Raw genomic sequence first — 21,024 nt, 5'->3', positions numbered from 1 at the left:
GTAATATAATCTTAATGTATAAACTGTCTCACCAAAGCGGTGGAGGAATTGTCAGTATTAATCATCCTCAATATATTGGATTCATTTCTCTTTTTTTGTGTAACGTCCTTCATTTTCTGAACCAGGTTGCTCCCCTCTTCTGGCTGGCATCTTTGGATCGAGTGGTCTTAGGTGTTCAGTCTTGTATTAGGAGTTATTCTGGGGAGGATGAGGTTAATTCCTTCCTGTGTGCCTACAGGCTGTAGGTTCCTCTTGTATAGTAATTATACGGGGGTAGCATGTGATAATGTATGGCCGCACACGCTGCGCTCACTGGCTCCTTCGTCCTATTTTGAGAACACTTACTCCAGTCAGTATGTAGCTGGGGAGCCTGATTAGATGAAGCATTTTATAACGAGATTGGGGCTAATTACAGCTTCCCATTCTTCAGCCTGCACACCGAGTTGTGGGTAGATTCTGCTTGACGGCATAATAATAGCATGGGAAGCTAATTAACTGATCACAGGGAAGGGGCAAGATCCTGCCAGCTGTAATGTATCCCTTCAGATTGGGCTGGCAGAAGGGAGACTTGCCTGATGGGCTACTGTACTGTATATAGACTTTGGAGGACGGGAGGTATACAGTGCAGTCGTGAAGATGGGGTTCAGTGAAATAAAGGATACTATTGGGTCACGGAGAGTAAGGTAGAGTGAGCGCAGCAGGATGCTATATGCAAGTAGGGAAGGAAGTAGGCTTCATGCCCGCAGACATAATGGCGCTGTAGAGAACTGTAATAGACTACCAATAGAAGTGTGTGGCATCTTTCAGTAAATGTCTGTATACATCAGACGGCATACTGAGGGCTGCTGATCTATCTATCTTCAGAACCTATCTAACCTTCAGATATTGCCCAGGTATTGGTCAGACTTGAACCTATGAGCGGGTGATAACCACATAGCCACCATACAGCCTGGTCATGTGTCGTCCTGAAGGATTGTGTAATTGGGTTTTGTCACAGAGTAGTCTGTCAGCACATCTTGTGTACAAGTCTTCCAGCTCGAGTCTCTTGAGGATTGCAACAAGATATGTGTCATAGTTTTGTCACTTGCAGTACTGTAAGTATTGTACAATTGTCCATCGATTCTCTGTTGACTCTTTACACCTCCCTTACTGTAGCATCATTTCTAATTGTTAGACACTGCAGGCCTATGATTAACCTTTTGAAGACCATCTTTGTACCTATGCCTTTTAGGGTTATATGGACACAATGAAGGGGGAAAAAAACTCTCTGAACAAGATGGAACAACTGCTAGCAGACATTGGGACCCTAGCCTTCAATCTGAATTACCAACATGCAGTACTACATTTGCCCTGCAGTGGTCGCTGCAGCAGAATTGTATAGTTGATGAAAACTTGTTGGTCAGAGATGTGCAATCATGTAAATTAATGTAACAGGATTTAAATTCTGTATTGTACATTTCTATATTGCAAAAGATCCGTTATCATACACATTGTTAGTGTTCAGATTTTTTAGTATAATGGCTCATGTATTTAGATATATTATGTCTCTGCACACAAGTCATAGATTTAGAGCCCAGGACTGAAGATCCTGGGAGATGAGGAAAACCTTTCCCAAAGCTTTTGTGATAATATTTCTTGGTCGCGCAGGATGATGTCAGTAATACATCCGTGTGCATGCAGTCTAATTATGCATGATGATTCAGGAGCCGTCATGGGCTGCAGAAAGCAGCAGATTGCAGCGTTCATCAGTGAAGCTCTTCTAACTGTGTGTGTATGTGTGTGTGTGTGTGTGTGTGTGTATATATATATATATATATATATATATATATATATACTCCTTTCAGTCTTATCATTTCTATGCAGATGATTCACTATAAACATTTGGGATTGCATTGATAGAGATAACTGAGTTGTAGAAAGGCCTTTTTATGTTTTTTACCACTTCTAGGGGATCTTCCTAGTGGAAAAAAAAGCAGTTTTCTATTTAAGAAGAAAAATCATTGCAGAATACGTGACATTTCCACACATGAGCCAAGAAAATATAGTGCTGGACATTTTGCAGGGACCTGCACTATATTAAGTAGAGAGGCAGCACAATATATAAGACACATAATTGTGATTCAGCGTCTCGCGCCATTCTCCCCTGTAACGTTTATTTTATTGCTTGGTGAGCAGGTGCTTGATTCTCACAGTCTGTCGGAGTTCATTAAATACCGCCCCAAACACACGGCTGCCATCACAGCGGCTGGAAGGTCACTCTCAGGTTCCTTTATCTTTTCTGTAATGTGTCGCCTAAAATAGTGTAGGAGAGCAGGAGCGGAAACAAAAAGTAAGGATGGTGAAGGCTGACGGGTACAATTACTGCATTTGGGAAGATGTGAAGAGGTGTATTTACATGGGCGAGTTTCCCGTGCGAGTTCCCTCCAATTGCGATATGGATGGAACTTGATTTCAGTGGGTTAATTTACATGAGCGATTTTTCATGCACACCGGTACTGTGAGATTGAAAAATCACAGCATGTCCCATTTTTTGGCGACTCTGTTTCAGAATCGCCCATAATCGCATGTGACTGTGATTTTCTATTTTTACTCTTTGTACATCATGTGATTTTCACGCATGTAAAAATCGCAAGTAGCGCAATGCATTTTTCTCACAAAACGCACCACAATTGCAGAAATAATTGCTAAAAAAAAAAAGCGAAGGATTACAAGTGCAATATTGGTCCGAGTTTCTCAGACTGATATCGTACTCGGCTGTGTAGATACAGCCTACGGCTGCCTTATCACTACTGTGATACATCCATGGCGTTACGTACAAGGAGAATTTTTGATGTCACTTTTCTGGCAGCTTTTTTCCCTTCCCCCAGTTTAAAAATGCAACAAATTAATCAAATTCTGCTCACTGTTGATAAATCCATCATATCCTTAACCCCTAGCAGTTTAGGATGAGCTCCGTTCCTTCTGCAGGAACTTCAATAGGACTCAGCTTGTAGTACCAATCTAGGCCACTGCACAATGTACGGAGCTGCTTGCTTTCTGTAGCAAAACAACTAGATGTGGGACAACCCATTTAATGTTTTGATTTTTCACATTGCATTTTTCGTCTCATACTCTTTCAGGGAGGAAACCTAATGACTACCCAAAATGTCTCCATAAGGGCTCAGTCAGATGAGTGTTTCGTGCTGCACATTTACTTGGGTGAAACGCATGTAAAACGCATGTGGCAAAATTTTGTGTAACTGAAGTAGGCGTCACGGTTAAAAAAAATTGTACTTGGATACGTTCAAAATTCACACACAAAATGCGGTGCCATCGCTATCCCCTGCTGCGGCTGTGATAGCTACAGCAGGGAATACCTTGGATGGAAAACCCCTGGATGTTGTCACATCCAGGGGTTTCACCTTGTGGTCAATGGGACTGGTGGCAGCAGCACCGACCCCATTGACATACAGAGAAGATCAAGATCCTCTACCACTGCTTTTACAATTGTGGCAGAGGATTTCCGTCACAGTGTTCAGTGATGAAGAATTCCCCTGCCACAGCTGTCACAACTGTGGCTCAGGAGCGCAATGTTCTCTCATCGCCTATATTTAAAGCCCTTCCCCAAAAATCCCTGCAGGGGTTGCCGGCAGCCCATTGCTTTTAATAGGGCTGCAGAATGGCCGGCCCCATTGAAAGCAATGGAAGAACATTGCACTCCTGTGCCACAGCTGTGGCAGGGGAATTCTTCAGCCCCGTGGGGAGTCCCCTTGGCACTGAACAGTGCTGTCACCCCGTGTTCAGTGATGAGGGGACTCCCTGCGGAGATGAAGAAATCCTCGGCCACAGCTGTCACAGCTGTGGCAAAGGATCGCGATCTTCTCTGTATTCTCTCAATGGTGTCTGCGCTGCTGCCACGGGCCACATTGGCAACAAGGTGAAATTCCTGGCTGTGACAGCATCCAGAGGTTGCACTTCCAAAGAATCCTGATGCCGCAGTTAGTTACGTTTTTCAATTCGCTGTCCTATTTTTTACTGTTGCTAATATTTTGCGCAGGTAAAAATCGTACATTTGACCACTGCCATTGAAAAGCATTGGTTCTTATAGATGCGAATCGCAAACGGAAAAAACATGTGCAGCACAAAACACTTGTGTGACTGAGCCCTAAGGTGTACTACTATTAGGAGTATGAGTCTATAAACAGCCGTATGCGTTCTGTCAATGTGCGCTGCTTACTGTCCACCTTCCTGCATTAACAAACATTGGCTTGGTTCACATATCACACACATTGTGGAGCTGCTGGCTTTGGCCTGTGATCAGATTACGGGAGAGTAGATTACATTTTGTTCTGGTCTGATGACGAAGTGTGAATTGGGACATTAAATAAGGGATATTGAGCACTTTCAATAATTGGAAGTTCTTAATATAGCAAACAGACATTTTCTTCATTCTGGAATGATTTTGTCAGTATCCTTTCCTTTTCTAAGATTTGGAAATATTATCAGGAAATGACCATACCCATGAATTAATCTGAATGCCTTTGTTGCAGGAGGTCTCTGAATGAAATAGTCTGCGTGTCGGCGCCATCCTTGCACGGTTTGGGCCCCGTCCATGTTTCGGTGAGCGTGGACAAAGCGAAGTTAGAGAGCAGCCTGCAGTTTGAGTACATTGATGACCCCAAGGTGCTGCGCATTGAACCTGAATGGAGCATCGCCAGGTACTTTTAATCATTTTTAATTTGGCTCTTTGTTTACAGTACAGTATTGTTATTTATTTTGAAATCAATCTTAAATATTATACGGAAGCTGCCACTAAATTAATGGTGATATCCCGCGGCGTATCTCTGCCGCGGGAGCAGGAGCCAGCTGACGGATCTCCGCAGTGAGCCTATGTGACTGATAGGCTCACCGCAGAGAATCGTGGCAATTCACAGCATGCTGCCAATCGCTATGATTCTCCACTCGTGGACAGGGGGGTTGCGCTTTCCATAGCAACGCTATGGAAAGCTTTCACTGCGGTCCCCACAACCGGATTATCGTCGCGAGGAATGCAGTGAAAATTCGCCCGTGGACAGGAGCCCTAAGTGAATGGGTTTTCCTAAAACGACCTTCACCAAGATTGTACTGTACTTTATTTAGTAACCTAAATTATTGTGTTGCACCGCAATATTGACTAGGTCCTATCATGACCATCGCCGTTTCCATCTCTTCCATCAACATTACTTAGTTGACGTGTACCTGCAGTGTTTATTTAGGGGCCATTCACACAGGATGGATTAGGCTGCATAACGCACCACAAGCCGCGGTATATGTCCGCCTCAAAATCCAAAGGCTTCCTGTGGATCTTGATGTGGAATTGAGCATAGCTTAAAGCCTGCCTGCAGTTCTGCATCAAAGTCTGCAATTAGGCCTGCAGATTTTGGTGTGGAATTCTGCAGCCGTGTAATTCCATCCCGTGTGAAAGGTCCCTAAATGGTCACAGTTGTTTCAACAAACTGCATAAATCAATAGTGGTGGTGAATGTTAGAAACTTTGTAATATACCTTATCAGAGAAGAAGCTCTTTCTCGACTTGCCAAGCTGCTCCTCATCACCCTCCCTCATACGCTGTTCATTCACTTGCTAACATGCGTGTTGGTCTGCCAAGATGGGTTGTTAGCTCACTGAAGGATCAAATTAGAGGTCTATGGAGGAGGGAGGAGTTGTACAAAATCGCACACATATATGCTGCCCATAGATGTCTATGGAGAGGTGAGGGAGGAGGGGCTGAATGAGACAGAAGCAGAGAACAGAATCTGCTGTTTCATCCATGTGCAGTCTACAGGAGCAGCGAGTCTCCACCCATCTGATCAGGGCAAACTGTCATTTACAATGGGAGCCTGCAGAGGAGTAAACTGGTGATAAGCGCAGGACACAACTCACACAATGGCCAGAAATACTCACATACAAGCATGGCAGCTTATTCTGTCACCCGGACCAACAGGTGTGCCCGAAGAGTTAAACACCATCTAGATTTTGCTGCTTACAAAAGTGAGTTATTTGAGAGTACTCAGAATTGTTATTTATTTATAATTATTTTTCTTACAAAACCAAGAAGGTAAATGACCGCCGAACATAGAAAGAATCACAAATTGTTTGGAGCCAAACCAAATGTCACTGTAAGTGCAACCATAAAGCAAAAATGGGAGCTATTAACAGATGAAAGAAATTGCTGCACTACTTCATCTGTACGGGATAGTGAAATGATTCATGTGGGACTCTGCAATATCTCATGCCACGGGCCTAATGAATGAGGCAGGTTAAATCCCAAGTAGTGAATTTAAGTGATTTTGGAGGCTTGCTGTGAAAACAAGCACATATTTATAAGTTTACACCGCTAATACTAAAAACATTGTCTGCAGCAAAAGCAGGTTAATCATCGGAGGGATCTGTACGATTCCCAGAACACCTATAGCCGCTCACTATGGGAACACTCGCATATCTGTCCAGAGACCTTTTACCAGACTTCTGTTGTCTAATGTCTATAAAACGCCAATCCCCATAGCACCACAAAGCTCATGTTAGACCGACCTGCTATTAACACATAGCTGTGGGCAGATCTTCTTGGAAGACACCCATATTTTCACTAAGCACTGTTATGCATTCTTATTACGCATTTCTTCATATTAGCAAACTCATTAGAATATCTGGATATATAAGCAGTAAAGAGAACGAGGTCTACTTGGCTCGTGGCATCTTGTAGCCTTAACCCAGGGGAACTGCAATTACATGGTGACCTTTACAGCGCCGGCAGAAGCCTTTTCAGAAGGTCTGCAGCGACATTTTTGTGGTCCCTGAATGTTCTCCATGATAAGCCTTAACCAAATACAACTTCATAGCACATAGGGCTCCTCTCACATTGTCTTAATAAGTAGGGAATTTATAGATTTTCACATATTACAGCCGAAGCCTTGTATATATTAGTCTTTTCATTTCCTCAGTACTTTGGAATGCATTTAAAATGTCCTCCGTGAAGAAGAGCAGAACTAAAAAGAAGAACTCTGTAGGTTACACTAGACTTGTATGTCGCTTGCATCGTTTAAAGGTAAAATATTCACGTCTAACCACCAGCTCTTGGTTTATATACTGTGTGAGACCCCCATAACTATGTGAAACCCCCATAACTCACCTTTAATGACACTTAGATACAGAAATTTGATATTAATGGAAATGGAAAATCAAAAATTTTCATTTAGCAAAATGTCCACCATGGGACCGGTCCGTGTTGTCAAACCAATCACAGTACAGCTTTCATTTCTAAAGCTGCTGAGGTAAAATGAAAGCTGCACTGTAATTGGTTGCTATGGCAACAAGGACTTCTTACTGTTAGTTTTGCTAAATGTGACCCAAAAGTGTTATTCTGCTGTAGACGTCGCTACGGGGATATAAGGCAAAATGACTGCCAGAAGAAGACAGGAGAGCGTTTTGTCTGCTTGATTTTCACATCTACCTGTCTGTTCGTTTGCAACGTCATTTTTAAACCAACTCTGCTGTAGATGCACCCAGTGGGTACAGAATTCATAAGTGGAACTCCAATTTTAAGGAAAGGGGTTCTATCTGTAAGTGAAAATCATCCGTCCGTCCATCAGTAAACTTGGAAACAGCGGTCCATCCGTGCAAGGTTAACACAGAGGTCGTCAGAGCGAGCAGAGAATTGGTCGTCCTGCCGCCGACTGTGGAAGATTCTGTGCAAATGTTTGCAATGTTATCCCTATCGATTGTAATTGTTACCGGCCCTAAAACCGGACGTCAAGCGCGGCGACGTTCTTTCTGCGAGAGTATGCAGGCTGTAATGGAAAGAGCTGGTTTCATGCAGTGTTTAGTGATGAAGCCGCCTTCCACCTTTTGGGCACCAAACGTAATGGCAGAATGTGGGGGAGGGGAACCCACCCATCTACGTGGAGCGTATGAGTGACTCCCCAAAGGTGAATGTGTTCTGCTCTATAATCTATAGGAAAGTGCCCGGCCCCTTCTTCTTCCATGATGAAACAATCTCGGGGATTTCGTACCCGGACTCTACAGATATGGCTTCTGCCGCAGACAGAACAGGAAATCCCAGGTTTTATCTTCCATCAGGGCAGCGCCTACCCCCCTCCCTTCCCACATTATCACAATGAAGTCAGAAGTGAGCGGTGACTACCAAACAGATGGATTGGCCATGCAGGTGGTGACAATGGTGAACTGTCACATTGTGATAGTTTGTGCTCCTGGGATCTGTAGTACAAAGTACAATCTGGAGCACATCGATACAGGTGGGGGCTGATTTGGCTGGCTGATTGTGTGGATTGCTCCAGCCTGCCATCACTAAGTGTTTCTGTCTGAATTCCCTTTCGTCTGTAGGTGTGCGGACGCTTGTGTCTGAAGCATGTCTTGTCTGATTAGTCCCCTGGTCTTGTGGTTTGTCTGTGTTCCTGGTTCATGTTCTATTTGCTGGAGTTAATATCGCTGATCTTTGTTTAGGGAGAGTCAGTTTGGACCTCGGTTCCTGATATGGGGCCATCCTTATCAGGACAATTACTCTGCTTATAGGCAGGTTTCCCCCTCTCAGTGTAGACCAGGGTCAGAGGTTTTCCGTTGGTGATATGACAATGTATTTGTTGTATACTTGTCTGTTCTAATAAAACTATGATGTGTTTGGTATATCCAAGCGGTGTCTAATTATATTCAGTTGAAACGCCATATGTACATTCCTGCTGGCAAGGTGAATAAGCCTTGTGGGGGAACGTAACGTGAACTTCTTCCTTGACCTCCACATTCCCCAGACCATACACCTTGTGATTTTTTTTCCATACGGGGAAGTGTTAAATTCTACACACACCCCTTACCACCCACCATGACCTGCGAGGATGCATGACAGAAGCCATTGCATTAGTCAACTGTGATATGTTGCAAGGTGTATGGCAGGAACATGACAAGTGGCAAAGGTGGTCACACTGAACACCTCTGATATGGAAAACATCTTTAATATTCTGCAACAAAACTGTGAGTGTCTGTTTCCATTGATCTCAAATTTATCAATACCTAACAACAAGCAGTGGATTGTAGAGGGGCAGCACTTCCGCCTTGATTTACAGTGGTAAAGAAAAAACAGCATTTTAATGAAAGTATATTACAAGATTGATGAGACACACAGAGGCTGATAGATATGGCCCTTTTACATGGGACAGATTCACGCGCTCCCCTGGGATTCTAAACAATAGTTGTCCCGTTCCAACGCATGCAGCGACCAATAAGCAGAAGTTGTCTAAAAAGTTAAGTACACTTTGAGATGCCCATAAATGTAAAGATTACTGTAAATGATCCAGACTATTGGCAATCAGCACTGATAATTGTTACGTCTATAGCACTAAAAATGTTGGCTCTGACCAGTAATTGTACAGGCTGCGAAATAGTAAGCGTTAATTGTGTAGATTTTACTTAGACACATAGAAAAATACAAATGGGCAAATCCATATTATTTCCCATGATACGTGAAGTCGACCAGCAAAACAGATTGAAACACTTGCAAGGTCCAAAGAAAATCTTCATGCATGTTGTATCTGCTAAACATTGCCATTTCTCCATCCATGTGCCCTTCTGGGTGCTATCTGCACACGGTACTTTAAAAAAAAAATTGTATGCCATCCAAAAAAAAGGAAACCAGGACAATTCTTTTTTTTCTGCATCTCATAAAGACGAAAACACACAAACTGCACGTGGAAAATATCTGAGTGCTATCCATTGTTTTTGTATTTCCATTGACTTGGGCGAGTCTCATCCATAAGTACACTACAAGGGTTTTTTTGTGATCCATGTGTCTGTATAAAAAAAATGGATGTGTTTCTTGACTAATATGGGGCTGTCCAAGTCAAGTCCGTTACTTACTCAGACAGCGTATGGACAGAAGAAACCGCATGCCAGAGGCCTAAATCTCACCCTTAGCTTTATCCTATACTGCAATATTCTGTGTATGGGGCATCCTTCTAGGTCAGTCTACAGATCAGTATAACACACAGCATTTCAGCATTGATGGTTTTCAGATAAGGGAGGACCGTCACATTATGATAAACTACGACACAGCTTATGGCAGCAGAATATTGCGTTACACAAAAGAATTAGCACCAGCGGTCAGTTAGAAGGGCTAACAAGATGTCTTCTTTCTGTTACTCTTTGTATCCCTGCGAGTAAATCAAGACGATGACCTCATGGAGTGTGAAAATAAATATCAGCAAATATACATTCTCATGTCAAAATTGTATTGATCTCAAGTGTTTCCATTGATTTTGGCCAGCAATAATATGAATGTGGAGTTACAATGCCGTAATTCTGCACAGTAATGTTATTGATCTGTATGGAGTCCTCCATGGTTGGCTCTGTCCTATTCTTCGCCAGCATTGCTTATTGGTATTACACTCTTTTATAGGATACAGATTAGAATTCTTACATAAAGTCATTTGACAGCATTTTCCCTTAAGTGCTGACGTGTATGATCAAGGGAAACCATGACCAATGTCGTCATATAAAGTGTTACTGTAGCTTGGAAATAATAGGCAGGGTTTTTTTAACACAGGGTAATAAAATATATAGAGATCATACATGTTCATCTGCTTAAAGGAAAACTGACAGGAGTCTTATGCTGCTCGAAGCACAGCGGTATAGAATCCCGGCAGCTATGTACATTATACACATCTATGTTTTACTTTGAAACGCTGCAACATAAAAAAACAACTGTATTTGAAAGGGCCACTCCAGTGAAAACATATTTTTCCATCCCTGCACTCCTTACCGGATTGCCTGTCACACTCTGGATGTCTCCCCTGTGTACTGCAGTCACTTCCATACAGTTCAGCCTCCTGCCTGATGCTTATTGGGGACTGTTTTGATGCTGAGAGTTCTCCCTGCTCACTCTCCCTATGCACTGCTAACACATCCATGATGCATCAGCACACCATCCAATAACCAGTTAGAGCTAGTACCATCTCTCCCTGCTGGGAGGACATTGCCATTACCTTCTGCATTCTATATTCACCTAAGTAAACTACAGACCATAATTGTATAATCAGAAGAATTAGCTGTGATCTCCTTCATTATAACTATGTGGCAGGAGCCTCTAATCATTAGCAGTAACTCTGATAGGAGTTGTTGTCCAGTCCTCTGCCCCCATGAAGAGCTTGTGTGGTAGACTGACTGAAAAATTGACTCCTAAAAAATACATAAGGTCAAGTAAATCTCAGGTGGTCAGAATGAGATCACATGACCCACCTGAAGAGAAGACTTCAGACTTGGAGATAGAAAGAAATAACTAACCTAGGTAAAGGCCCATTTACACTGGACGAGTGTTGGGCAAACGATGCCCGATACTCGTCCCTGTGTCTCCACGCTCCCATGCTCCTGCACGGGAGCTAGTAGAGCTAGCTGGGTCACGTAGTGGCCAGCAGGGGGGCAGGGCAGTGCAGGAGACCTCACTCCTCTCGCTCCACCGCCCCTCTTCATTCACATAACACAGGCACCATTCACTACAGAACAGTGGCTGTTTAAACTGCACGATGAGCGATGAGCTTCATCACTGATCGTTTATGCAGAATGAAAGATAAGCAATGAAGCTCATCGTTCAACTTAAACAGCTGCCGTTTGGTAGTAAACGGCGGCTGTGTTATGTGAATGAAGAGGGGCGGGGGAGCGAGACGAGAGAAATCTCCTGCACTGCCCCGTCCCCCTGCTGGCCGCTTCGTGTACCAGCCAGCTCTGCTAGCTCCCGTTCAGGAGCGCGGAGACACAGAGACGAGTGTCGGGCATCGTTTGCCTGACACTCGTCCTGTGTAAATGGGCCTTTACACTAGCCAACCTATATATACTAGGGGGTTAGTTACATAATGAGGTTCCAAGATGAGGGAACGAGGAGTCCAGGGAGCTGTGTTTCACATTCACCGATTCCCCGTTGCTGCCCTTTGTCTCTGAGAAATTGGCACGCGGCACACAGTGTAACTCAGCCAGTTCGGTGCACGTGTTCTCTCATTCACACAGAGTCGGCTAAACCGAATCACACTGTGTGCGCACCAACTTCATGGTATACACCGCAGGAACGGGGAATCAGGTGAGTATGAAACGCCCCGCACTCTGCGCTCCCTCTTCTTTAAGCCCCATAATATAACAGATCAAAAAGAACCTGTAATTACCTTTGAGCTCCATTTACAACATACCAAGCAGCAGATTTAATTTCAATGCCCCGCATACAGACTGGGGGATAGCAGGTTGGCCTAAATGGTTACTCGCATTCTGAAAAATTACAACCAGTAAAAATACAATTTATGTGAAAGTTGATTGGATAATGTACGCAGTGCAAAACATACAACTACTATTGCATAAGGTCCTTGCTTATACACATATAGGGAGGAAGCTGTCAATCCAGCCAAACCGGGTGGGGAGCCGCCCCCATGATGCTTCCCCCTCTTCCCATTTGCCTTTCAAAGTATGTATTTACAGAAATTCAGAGTAAAATATAGATGGCATCGGGTTCAAGAATCACAAAAATCCCAGCAGATTCCTTATAACATGAGCTGAGATTGTTTAGTTTACAAGTGCAATAAAGAGCAGCACGAAAGCAAGCGGCAACCAATGAGATGCTTGCTTTAACCTGCCTGAGTACTTTTTTCATACTGCTCATAGGGGCATAGTGCATATGTTGATAACTAAAGCTGTCAAATGGTCCGATTCAGTAAGTCAGTACAAAGAATACCTTATCGGAGCCGATTCACCACATTTTAGAGACATCTGAGTTCTAGGAATGCTTCTGTAGGATACTGTCCAAGGTTCCCCATATCATTACTTTTTACATTGAACTTAGGCCACTCTCACAAACACCGCTTTTTACCACAATTAGCCATTGATTTCAATGGGGCCTCACAGACATGGGCTCAGATGCGGCATTTCTGATGCAGGGATTTTCGAGCGCTGTCTGTTCTATTTTTGCGTGTTTTAGCGCTTTCTAATGCACCTTATCATGCATCACAATGAAGTGCATTAAAAAGCGCTGTCAAATGTTGTGACCTGCGTTTAAAAACACAGTAAAAATGCCGCAATTTCAAATAGCGTTTTCTGAACACGTGTGAGAGTGGCCTTACAGTTTCTAGCTGATCTTCTGGACTCTGAAATAACCAGCACAGGTAATCGTACAGATCTCTACATGGAAATTTTGAAGTCTTACAGAAAATCTCGCAGTAAGGGGGATCTTGGGAACTCCTTTCTGATTATTAGTAGGGATCCCAGCGGTGGGACCACCAATGAGCAGACATCTATATCCGGTGGAGATAAATTGTCCAATTTGAAAAAAACCCCTTCCAAAGAATCACCACACCTGGACAAGTGAAGAAAGCTCGCTGCATTATGACATCTGATCAGTCTGTAGATCAAATTACCAGCAATCTCCATCATTGGTGTCACTTGTAGTGGCTGATGGTCAGGGGTGCTTCTATCCTATTGGTTATTGAGGGAAAAACCAAATGGCTCCCCTCCCCTACCCAAAGTCTTTAGAATATCTTTGGTGGATTATAGTTCTGCCCCCCCCCCCCCTCCTCAGTGAGGGGCACTGCCTGGGGTGCGCTTCTCGCCTCACTTCATGTATGACTCCCCCTGCTTGTGGTTATTGACCTCTGTGGCTACTTTTACGACACAAATTGCTTGGAATAATGAATGAAATATGTGAGATATTGGAGAAGATATTGTGTATATGTCCGGGTGATACTTTGACTCAGAGCGTTATTGCTGACTTTCATATTCTTTTATCTGTTAACCCTGTTTTTGCCTTCCATACTGAAACAATTGCCTTCTTTTCCTTTTTCTCTTCCACAGTGGTCATACCTCCCTAACTGTCGTTGGTACCAACCTTGACATCATACAAGAACCAAGAATTCGTGTGAAATACAATGGCAAGGAATCTGTGAATGTATGTCCCTGGCAGGCAACAGCTCTTTCTTCTACAGCAAAAGAATTATGTTTTTACTTGCTAAAATTACATGAAAATCTCAAGAAAATATGATCTGAAGAGTGCTGAAAAGAAAATAATTTGTAAAGATAACGGGACACCTTTTGATCATATTTATTGTTCCCTGACAAGGTCACTCCTGTTAGATCGCTACCTCGATTATTATGTAGGTTTTAGTGAACATAGCACCACCTAGTGGCCATCAGCAGTACTCCGTGTGCATCTTGTAGAAACTGATTCTGATACTAGTTCATGATAATCTATTGTCAGTCATTTTCAACTGGAAACTGGTGACAGAATGCACCTAGTTTGCATTAGCACACATCTTGGCATTTCAGTTATTTTTGCACTATTTGAGTGGCTTTTTAGGCTTCAGTGAGCATGCTCTGTCTGTATAAAATGGGAGACTTTGGAGAGGACTGGTGAACAGGCATGGACCCCCTAGCGCTGGTATCACAAGTATTGGAAACGGGACATTAATTGGAACACAAATTATCCTTTACTATATTTAGAAACAAACCAACTCCAGTTATATGAACTATTTGTTTCATGCCCACACAAGCGCTTTGTCAGGTTCAATAAGCTGGTGGCATCCTGTCCATGGCGCCAGAATCCATATGCCAAACTTCTGGGCGGCGTTACTGTAAACTAAACCAAACTCTATTCTAGAGCCCTGTCAGTCACCTCTGCGGTCAGAGCGTGAGGCAATTATATAATAGCGCTGTCAGTCGCACGCTAGCACGGGAAACTTGCTCTAGTGTTTATACCAATTAATAGATATTCTGTGATATCACTAGACAATAGATCAGAAATTTCTACATTCCAGACTAGCAGACCATAATATAAATGAGGCATGACAGCAGATGAGTAGACTATGTAGCTCATAGACAGAAGTAAATCACTCATAGATACAAAAACTGTGACTCGTTCTAAAAGAGATCCCAAAGCTGAATATAGGAATACAGTGATCCCTCGTCTATCACGGGGAATACATTCCAGAGACCCCCAGGATACGTGAAAATCCGCAAAGTAGCGGTGTTATATTTACACAAATCAATCTGTCGGGTGAACTGCCAAACAATTGTAAAAGTGAACGAATCGCGTGCTTTTTTTAGCGACGGCAGTTTACACACAACAAACAGCATGGTATAATCAGTGAGCCAATCAGTGTCCAGGATACAGAACACATTCCATCAGCCAATAATGGGCCGTGTACAATCTCATGTTGGCAAGCGCTACTGATGTACTGTATTTCCTGCATTTACCACAAAATTCTGCGATCTAGTGAAAACAGAATTATATATGGTCTATCTAAAATCCACTATGCACTGAAGCCGCAATCATTGAACCGCGATATAGCGAGGGATCACTGTGTATAACTAATTATTATAAAGCATATTTGCAATTAAATCGTGACACCAAATCCATGTAGAAATTCCCCTGGACATAATAAAATGTTAAATATTTGTATGGCTTCTTTTATAATCTCACATAATGGGCACTAAAGTGGGTATATAAAATGACTGATAGGAGCCCGTTCAGGACACACCAGGCAGGAGCTTACCTGAAGAATGTTATATGACTCATTCCACTAGTATAGAGTCTAGGGGATAAAATATCTGGAGTTTATTAAGAGTAAAAAAATGTTTTAGAATATACATATTTACTCCAAAACAAAAGCAAAAAAAAAATAAACAATCTATAGAAGTGGATAGAACTGAAACCTGGGGGCAAGATATAAACTATATATGGAAAAATATGTAAATGAGTATTTTAGCCACACAAGAAAAAATTAACAAAGGGGATGCAAAAAATTAAGAGGGACACCAAACTAAACCGTCTGGATGCAGCTTATATATATATATATATATATATATATATGAAAAAAAACTTTTGTAGAACTTCGAACTGATTCGCAGCCAACTCGGTTAATGGTCAGTAGCTATAATATTCACGAGGTAAGCCTACCAGGATGGAAAAGGCTTCAGTGTTTAGTCACGATATGTTGCAAAAAACCTTTCCTGGTATTGGCTGTGTGGGTATGCCATCCACAATGTAGGGTCTGCCTTGTTCTACCTACATACTGAATGCCGCAGGTCTGTTCAATAGGATATATTATGCAGTATAACTGCTTTGGCATATACAAAAATGCTGAATTCCGAATATTTCATGGGACTTAGGGCTATTTCAGACAACCGTATATCGGCTCAGTTTTCACGCTCAGCCGATATACGGTGTCCTTGTCTGCAAGGGAAGGAGGATGGAAGAGCCAGGAGCAGGAACTGAGCTCCCGCCCCTCGCCACTGTTTGCAATAGGAGGGGGCCAGATGGGGGCCGAGCTAAGTACCAGTGCTTAGTTCCACCCCTGTCCCGCCCCTCCCATTGCAAATAGTGTCGAGGGGCGGTGAAGGGGTGGGAGCTCAGTTCCTGCTCCTGGCTCTTCCATCCCACCCCCCTGCAGACAAGGACACCGTATATCAGCTGGGCGTGAAAACCGAGCCGATATACGGTCGTCTAAAGAAGCCCTTAGAAGGAAAAGTGCCAGTGTTCTGAAGAATGGCGCACGGTGACTTGTATTTATTTCAGTGAACTGTGTAACATACAGTTTGTGGTTTTTTTTGTTCTTTGGCTTTTTTCATATTCTTTTGAGTATAAATTGGAGAATTTGGTGCACAGCCGGTACGTTTTGCACCATATGTAATACCAATTAATAGTTTTTATATGTCTGCCCCAATGTACGTTAGGGTTGTCTTTCCGTGTTATGAATGTATTTTTGAATAACTTTCCTTCATTTCAACTGAACCCGAACGGGTAGCAAAAAAACTGTCATTCTCCATGAAACCAAAGCTTTACTTCGTATTCTAGTGCCTAATTTGGGCCAAGGCAGGAACCAATATATGTATCCAGTGATTCTCTAAAAGGCCTTTGCCAGCCAGTCCAATAATTTTTCATGTCCTTTGTCATCATTTATATGCACCCTTGAAGATGTATCATTTCTCTCTTTATCTCTTCAGGTGTGTAAGAATGTGAATGCTACATGTCTGACATGCTGGGCACCCGCCCTGACACCGGAGTATCGCCCGGGACTGGATGCTATAGAGAGACCAGATGAGTTTGGCTTTATCTTCAATAATGTACAGTCACTACTGATCTTCAATAACACCAAGTTCATCTATTACCCCAACCCAACTTTCGAACTTCTTAGCAACACAGGTGTCCTTGAGCAGAAGCCTGGATCTCCTATAATACTGAAGGTAAGGAGCCAGCACTTGGGGCATAAAGGATTTAATGTGACTAGTACAGAATCATTCACCTGTCTCAACATAGTTTACTTGAGCTAGAGTATTAATGTTACTTGTCCTCTCTCTACAGGGGAAGAACCTATGTCCACCGGCCGCAGGAGGGGTCAAGTTGAACTACACTGTGCTGATTGGGGACACTCCATGTGCGGTTACTGTATCTGAGACACAACTCCTGTGTGAGTCCCCAAACCTCACCGGACAACACAAAGTGACTGTAAGCTTCTTCCTTCAACATCTTTAATCATTTCAGTTCTTAAATCTTTAAAAGCTATTTGGGTAGTTAAGTGTTTTCATCTTGTAAGTTGTATTTACTGTATATTTACTCCTTTTATCTAAGTTTTGCCGTACTTGGAAAAAAATAATTGAAACCCAGCTATACAAATATAGCCATCTTATCAGAAGTGCTTCTAGGAGTTGGGGGTTACAGAACGAATATTTCCATTTATATAAAAATCATGCTGTAGTATTCTACTATATGGCCACTCTCACACATGGCATCGGCAAAACGCTGCAGTTTTACTGCCATTGTTGGGCATCAGTTTTAAACGTACCCCTTCATTGTGATGAGGTGCGCTAAAAAGCGTAAAAACACAGCGTTTTGAACACACAGGTGTGAGAGCGGCATAAGGCCTCATGTCCACGGGCAAAAGAAGAATTAAAATCTGCAGCGGATTTTAACTCTTCTCCTGCCTGTGGATCCGCATCCCATAGGGATGCATTGACCACCCGCGGGTAGATAAATACCCGCGGATGGTCAATAAAAGGGATTTAAAAAAAATGGAGCATGAAAAAATCTCGACCATGCTCCATTTTCGTGCGGGTCTCTTGAAGCCGTCCGGATCCGCGGGAGACAAAAATCAGAATTTACTCACCTGCTCCGGTTCTTCCCTTCGCCGCGGCTCCATCTTCTCTCCGTCGCGGCCAGATCTTTTTTCTTAGGGCCGGCGCATGCGCGGGGCACGTCACCGACGTGCCCTGCGCATCCGCCGGGCCGAAGAAAGACGATCCGGCCGCGACGTAGAGAAGATGACGCCGTGGCGAAGGGAAGAACTGGAGCGGACGAGAGGTAAGTTAATTCTTATTTTTATGCCTCATGTCCGCGGGGCAGGAGGGACCCGCTACGGATTCTCCAAGGAGAATCCGTAGTGGGCCTGATTTTCCCCGTGGACATGAGGCCTAAGAGTCTGTACAACTGCTGACAGCAGCAGCTTCACCTGCAGTGTATTGTGTCCAGTTTACTGTCTAGTTGTATATACACTGTATGGAGCCACCATAGGTTGTATATACACTGTATAGAGCCACCATAGGTTGTATATATACTGCATGGAGCCACCATAGGTTGTATATATACACTGTATAGAGCCACCATAGGTTGTATATATACTGTATGGAACCACCATAGGCTGTATATATGCTGTATGGAGCCACCATAAATTTTATATATGCTGTATGGAGCCACCATAGGTTGTATATATGCTGTATGGAGCCACCATAGGTTGTATACATACTGTATGGAGCCACCATAGATTTTATATATACTGTATGGAGCCACCATAGGTTGTATATATGCTGTATGGAGCCACCATAGATTTTATATACACTGTATGGAGCCACCATAGGTTGTATATATGCTGTATGGAGCCACCATAGGTTGTATATAGGCCGTATGGAGCCACCATAGGTTGTATATAGGCTGTGTGGAGCCACCATAGGTTGTATATATGCTGTATGGATCCACCATAGATTTTATATATACTGTATGGAGCCACCATAGGTTGTATGTATACTGCATGGAGCCACCATAGGTTGTATATATACTGCATGGAGCCACCATAGGCTGTATATATACACTGCATGGAGCCACCATAGGCTGTCTATATACACTGTATGGAGCTACCATAGGTTGTGTATATACTGTATGGAACCATCATAGTTTGTATATATGCTGTATGGAGCCACCATAGATTTTATATATACTGTATAGAGCCACCATAGGTTGTATATATACTGTATGGAGCCACCATAGGTTGTGGAGCCACCATAGGCTGTATATATACACTGTATGGAGCCACCATAGGTTGTATATATACACTGTATGGAGCCACCATAGGTTGTATATATACACTGTATGGAGCCACCATAGGTTGTATATATACTGTATGGAACTACCATAGGTTGTGTATAGACTGTATGGAACCATCATAGGTTGTATATATGCTGTATGGAGCCACAATAGATTTTATATATACTGTATGGAGCCACCACAGATTTTATATATACTGTGTGGAGCCACCATAGGTTGCATATATGCTGTATGGAGCCACCATAGGTTGTATATATGCTGTATGGAGCCACCATAGGTTGTATATATGCTGTATGGAGCCACTATAGGTTGTATATATGCTGTATGGAGCCACCATAGGTTGTATATAGGCTGTATGAAGCCACCATAGGTTGTATATAGGCTGTATGGAGCCACCATAGGTTGTATATAGGCTGTATGGAGCCACCATAGGTTGTATATAGGCTGTATGGAGCCACCATAGGTTGTATATAGGCTGTATGGAGCCACCATAGGTTGTATATAGGCTGTATGGAGCCACCATAGGTTGTATATAGGCTGTATGGAGCCACCGTAGGTTGTATATAGGCTGTGTGGAGCCACCATAGGTTGTATATATACTGTATCGAGCCACCATAGGTTGTATATATGCTGTATGGAGCTACCATAGGTTGTATGTATACTGTATGGAGCCACCATAGGATATATATAGGCTGTATGGAGCCACCATAGCATGTATATAGGCTGTATGGAGCCAACACATTCCCGCATTACAGCTCTTTTACAATAGGCTCATTGACTTACCCACAACTAGGTGATATTTTGGGGCAATGTATTTCTGGAGACTGGAAACAATATTCTATACAAGGGCAGCATGAGTTATTAGCGCTGTTGCCTGGCAGTGCTGGTTCAAGTCTGACCATGCACAACATCTGCATGGAGTTTGTTCTCCCTGTGTTTGCATGGGTTCCTTAGCACACTCCAAAAACATACTAACGGGCGGATGTAAATTGTGAATCGCCATGTAAGCGATAAAACGAATGAGAATAGGACATGCAATGCCCGCTGTCAACGCAGATCGGACAACATACAGACAGGGGTTCATGTTCTGTCTGATGTAAGTGGCTCCGAGATTCTCAGGCACAACTCACCAACTCACATCCAGCAGAGTGAGGCCTTGGACACAATCTAATCTCTGATCGGCCTGCAACCAATAGGTCACAGTTACAGGAGGCTGAATCCGCTCTGGACATTTCTTTGTCATCACTCTATATTCTAAGACTTTTCTCTGACTTTTGCTAGGTTCATGTTGGAGGAATGGTTTTCTCGCCGGGTTCTGTCAATGTGATTTCCGACAGCCTCTTGACCTTGCCTGCCATCGTCAGCATAGCCGCTGGTGGAAGCCTTCTTCTCATTATTGTCATTATTGTGCTCATTGCCTACAAGCGCAAGTCCAGAGAGAACGACCTTACTCTGAAGAGGTTGCAGATGCAGATGGACAACCTGGAGTCACGGGTGGCCCTAGAATGTAAAGAAGGTAAGTACTTAAAGTGTTAAAAAGGCTTTAAACAAAAAGAGTAACTCCAGGAGTTTGTGGCACGTTCTTCAGCAGCCTCAGCATTGGGGTCATAGGTTTATGTTTCCACTAATATGGAGAGGGACTTTACGTCCCAACGTTTAATG

The 21,024-nt window shown here is 43.1% G+C and overlaps 1 protein-coding gene across 5 annotated transcripts in view; it reads left to right on the top strand.

Moving 5' to 3' along the window:
- PLXNA2 (plexin A2) overlaps window positions 1-21,024 on the top strand; it is a 322,079-nt gene that overhangs the window by 252,565 nt on the left and 48,490 nt on the right. For 4 of the 5 annotated variants that reach the window (XM_066600225.1, XM_066600224.1, XM_066600226.1 and 1 more), the window contains exons 16-20: window positions 4,530-4,697; window positions 13,845-13,938; window positions 16,992-17,231; window positions 17,350-17,493; window positions 20,644-20,878. In XM_066600225.1, the coding sequence (XP_066456322.1) occupies window positions 4,530-4,697; window positions 13,845-13,938; window positions 16,992-17,231; window positions 17,350-17,493; window positions 20,644-20,878 (881 nt within the window). Of the gene's footprint in view, window positions 1-4,529; window positions 4,698-5,795; window positions 5,921-13,844; window positions 13,939-16,991; window positions 17,232-17,349; window positions 17,494-20,643; window positions 20,879-21,024 lie in introns of those variants that run through there. The other variant, XM_066600228.1, reaches the window with a different exon arrangement.

Source organism: Eleutherodactylus coqui, chromosome 4 (genome assembly GCF_035609145.1).
Source record: "Eleutherodactylus coqui strain aEleCoq1 chromosome 4, aEleCoq1.hap1, whole genome shotgun sequence".
NCBI classification, from domain to species: domain Eukaryota; kingdom Metazoa; phylum Chordata; class Amphibia; order Anura; family Eleutherodactylidae; genus Eleutherodactylus; species Eleutherodactylus coqui.
This window is presented reverse-complemented; position numbering and strand designations above follow the sequence as displayed.